The sequence below is a fragment of the Hippocampus comes genome, unplaced genomic scaffold, assembly GCF_001891065.2.
Source record: "Hippocampus comes isolate QL1 unplaced genomic scaffold, H_comes_QL1_v1.1 C17016811, whole genome shotgun sequence".
NCBI lineage: Eukaryota > Metazoa > Chordata > Actinopteri > Syngnathiformes > Syngnathidae > Hippocampus > Hippocampus comes.
The window spans coordinates 1-1,851 of record NW_017841859.1 but is presented as its reverse complement, the minus strand read 5'-3'; the positions used below and the strand labels follow the sequence as shown (position 1 = coordinate 1,851).

Here is a 1,851-nt window from a genome sequence, read left to right as displayed (position 1 = left end):
GTCGTAATGATGAGGGAGGGGTGTGAGGACAGATATGACATCGAAAAGGATCACCGGAGAAGTGGTCTGATTGGTCTGAAACACCGGATGCATGTTATTGGCTTGGAGTACTGTCAATCACTTGTTACTTTTTTATTTTTTTTTTGCAACACAGAAAGTGAAAGTGTGGGTCGTCACCCTTTAACTTCCTTTCGATTGCATGCATTAATTCAACAGTTGAGTTAAATGTGACTTTCAAATCCCGTGCTGCGGATGGCATTTGAACCAGGAGTGGTTTACTTTAAGGTTGATCGCTGTTACAGTTGACCACTGTTGTCTTTAACAGGACCTTGTAGTCACGTGTCAATTGTGCGCATGCGTGCCATCGAAGGCTCGCACGGCGTCCACTTTCGCTCGCCCCAATTTAACGCTGAATGAGATAAACGGTCATATTTAATCGGCAAACTCGCTCCCTCGATTGATTTGTCTCGAACAAATTGTTTGTGGACCGACGCAGGAAGCTCGATGTCGGTGGCAAACGCGAAGCTTAGTGTCCTGAAACCGGTGAGAGGCGTATTGCCATCGCTATTACAATATTACGTCCCGGTGGCGACAATCAGATATTAAGTGGTCAATCTCTGCTTAAACATTCGCGGTACTAGAATTTGTCGCTAATAACTCAATGTGAATCTCGTTATTTCCCCAATATTGTGTTAAGTGGTCTAACCTCTCCACCTCAGGTGATCCCATACACAGGATCAATACCTGGAGGCCTGCACCCCGGAGAGATCATCATCATCCAGGGCACTGTCCCTTCAAATGCTGACAGGTGAGCTGTGACTAACACAGTTGCAGCATTTAAATGCACATGCACTAACTGTCATTCCCGATTCCCCAACCGTTAACTCGCCAAGACACAAGGCAAGTGAATTATGTATCGTGTGCCCTCTAGTGGGCGAGCATCAAAATGTTCAGCCTGTCACTATTTGTTGCTGGCACAAAAAGAGCAACAAAGCCACACTACTGTATTTGTAGTCCATTAATTTCTGACCAACGATGAAGATAAACTGTGAGAGTGTTCCGATGTCTGGTATCATGGTTGTAGTTTCAAGTTTTCGCTGCATGGAAGGCTCAAACAATTAAACAGCTGCCAATATGACCTGTCTCTAAACCACAACTCCCGTTCTTAAACAAAATAAAATAACAAATAATTGGTGGGTATAATGGATGAATGGATAGTAAAAAATTACAATTAGATTTGCAATTAGACAATCCTTTTACCTCAATTCAGAACTAACAAAATGAGATGCAATTTAATGTTCAATGGGATTCAAGCATACAACTGCCGCAATTTAAAATTCAACCTCAAATGAGGTTGAATAATGTTTAGTAGGCTTTCTGATATTTTTTCTTTTCCTATTTTCTAGCAAAAGCTTGAAGGTGTCCTACCAACACTGACTAGAATATTGAAGAGCAAATATGCAGTGGATTCCTGTATATATTTCCCGGAGAAACGGTTTTCTATAGATGTGTAATGTCTTGGCGTGCTTATTCTCTTGAGGTTTCAGATTGACCTGTCCTGCGGCGGCAGTACCAGGCCGCCTTCTGACGTGGCCTTGCACTTCTGCCCTTGTTTTGAGGGCTCCCCCTGCGTGCGATGCAACTCTTTGCTGCAGGAGATCTGGGGCCAAGAGGAGACGGTGCAGCAGCTGCCTTATAAACGCGGGGCCCCTTTCGAGACCATCATCCTGGTGCGCGAGGACGCCTTCAAGGTCAGAGATGCCTGAACCGAGAACTGTGAGGCAGATGGGCAAATTGAATGTTCCTCAGTGCAACACATTTCTATTCTTTGACATCTTTTTTTTTTTTTTT

At 43.9% G+C, this 1,851-nt stretch overlaps 1 protein-coding gene across 1 annotated transcript; it reads left to right on the top strand.

Annotated features, from left to right (window-relative positions):
- Positions 1 to 9: 9 nt before the first annotated feature.
- Positions 10 to 1,793, top strand: LOC109509712 (galectin-8-like). Its single transcript, XM_019859531.1, has 3 exons — positions 10 to 543; positions 720 to 808; positions 1,541 to 1,793. The coding sequence occupies exons 1-3, from the start codon at positions 505 to 507 to the stop codon at positions 1,764 to 1,766; spliced, it is 354 nt and encodes a 117-aa protein (XP_019715090.1). The 5' UTR covers positions 10 to 504; the 3' UTR covers positions 1,767 to 1,793.
- Positions 1,794 to 1,851: the final 58 nt, after the last annotated feature.

Excerpts from the sequence above, each read along its gene's own strand:
- LOC109509712 (XM_019859531.1), top strand. The coding sequence starts at position 505 with ATGTCGGTGGCAAACGCGAAGCTTAGTGTCCTGAAACCG. Across the intron at positions 544-719 it reads AGCTTAGTGTCCTGAAACCG|GTGATCCCATACACAGGATC; the intron begins GTGAGAGGCGTA and ends TCTCCACCTCAG. Across the intron at positions 809-1,540 it reads GTCCCTTCAAATGCTGACAG|GTTTCAGATTGACCTGTCCT; the intron begins GTGAGCTGTGAC and ends TATTCTCTTGAG.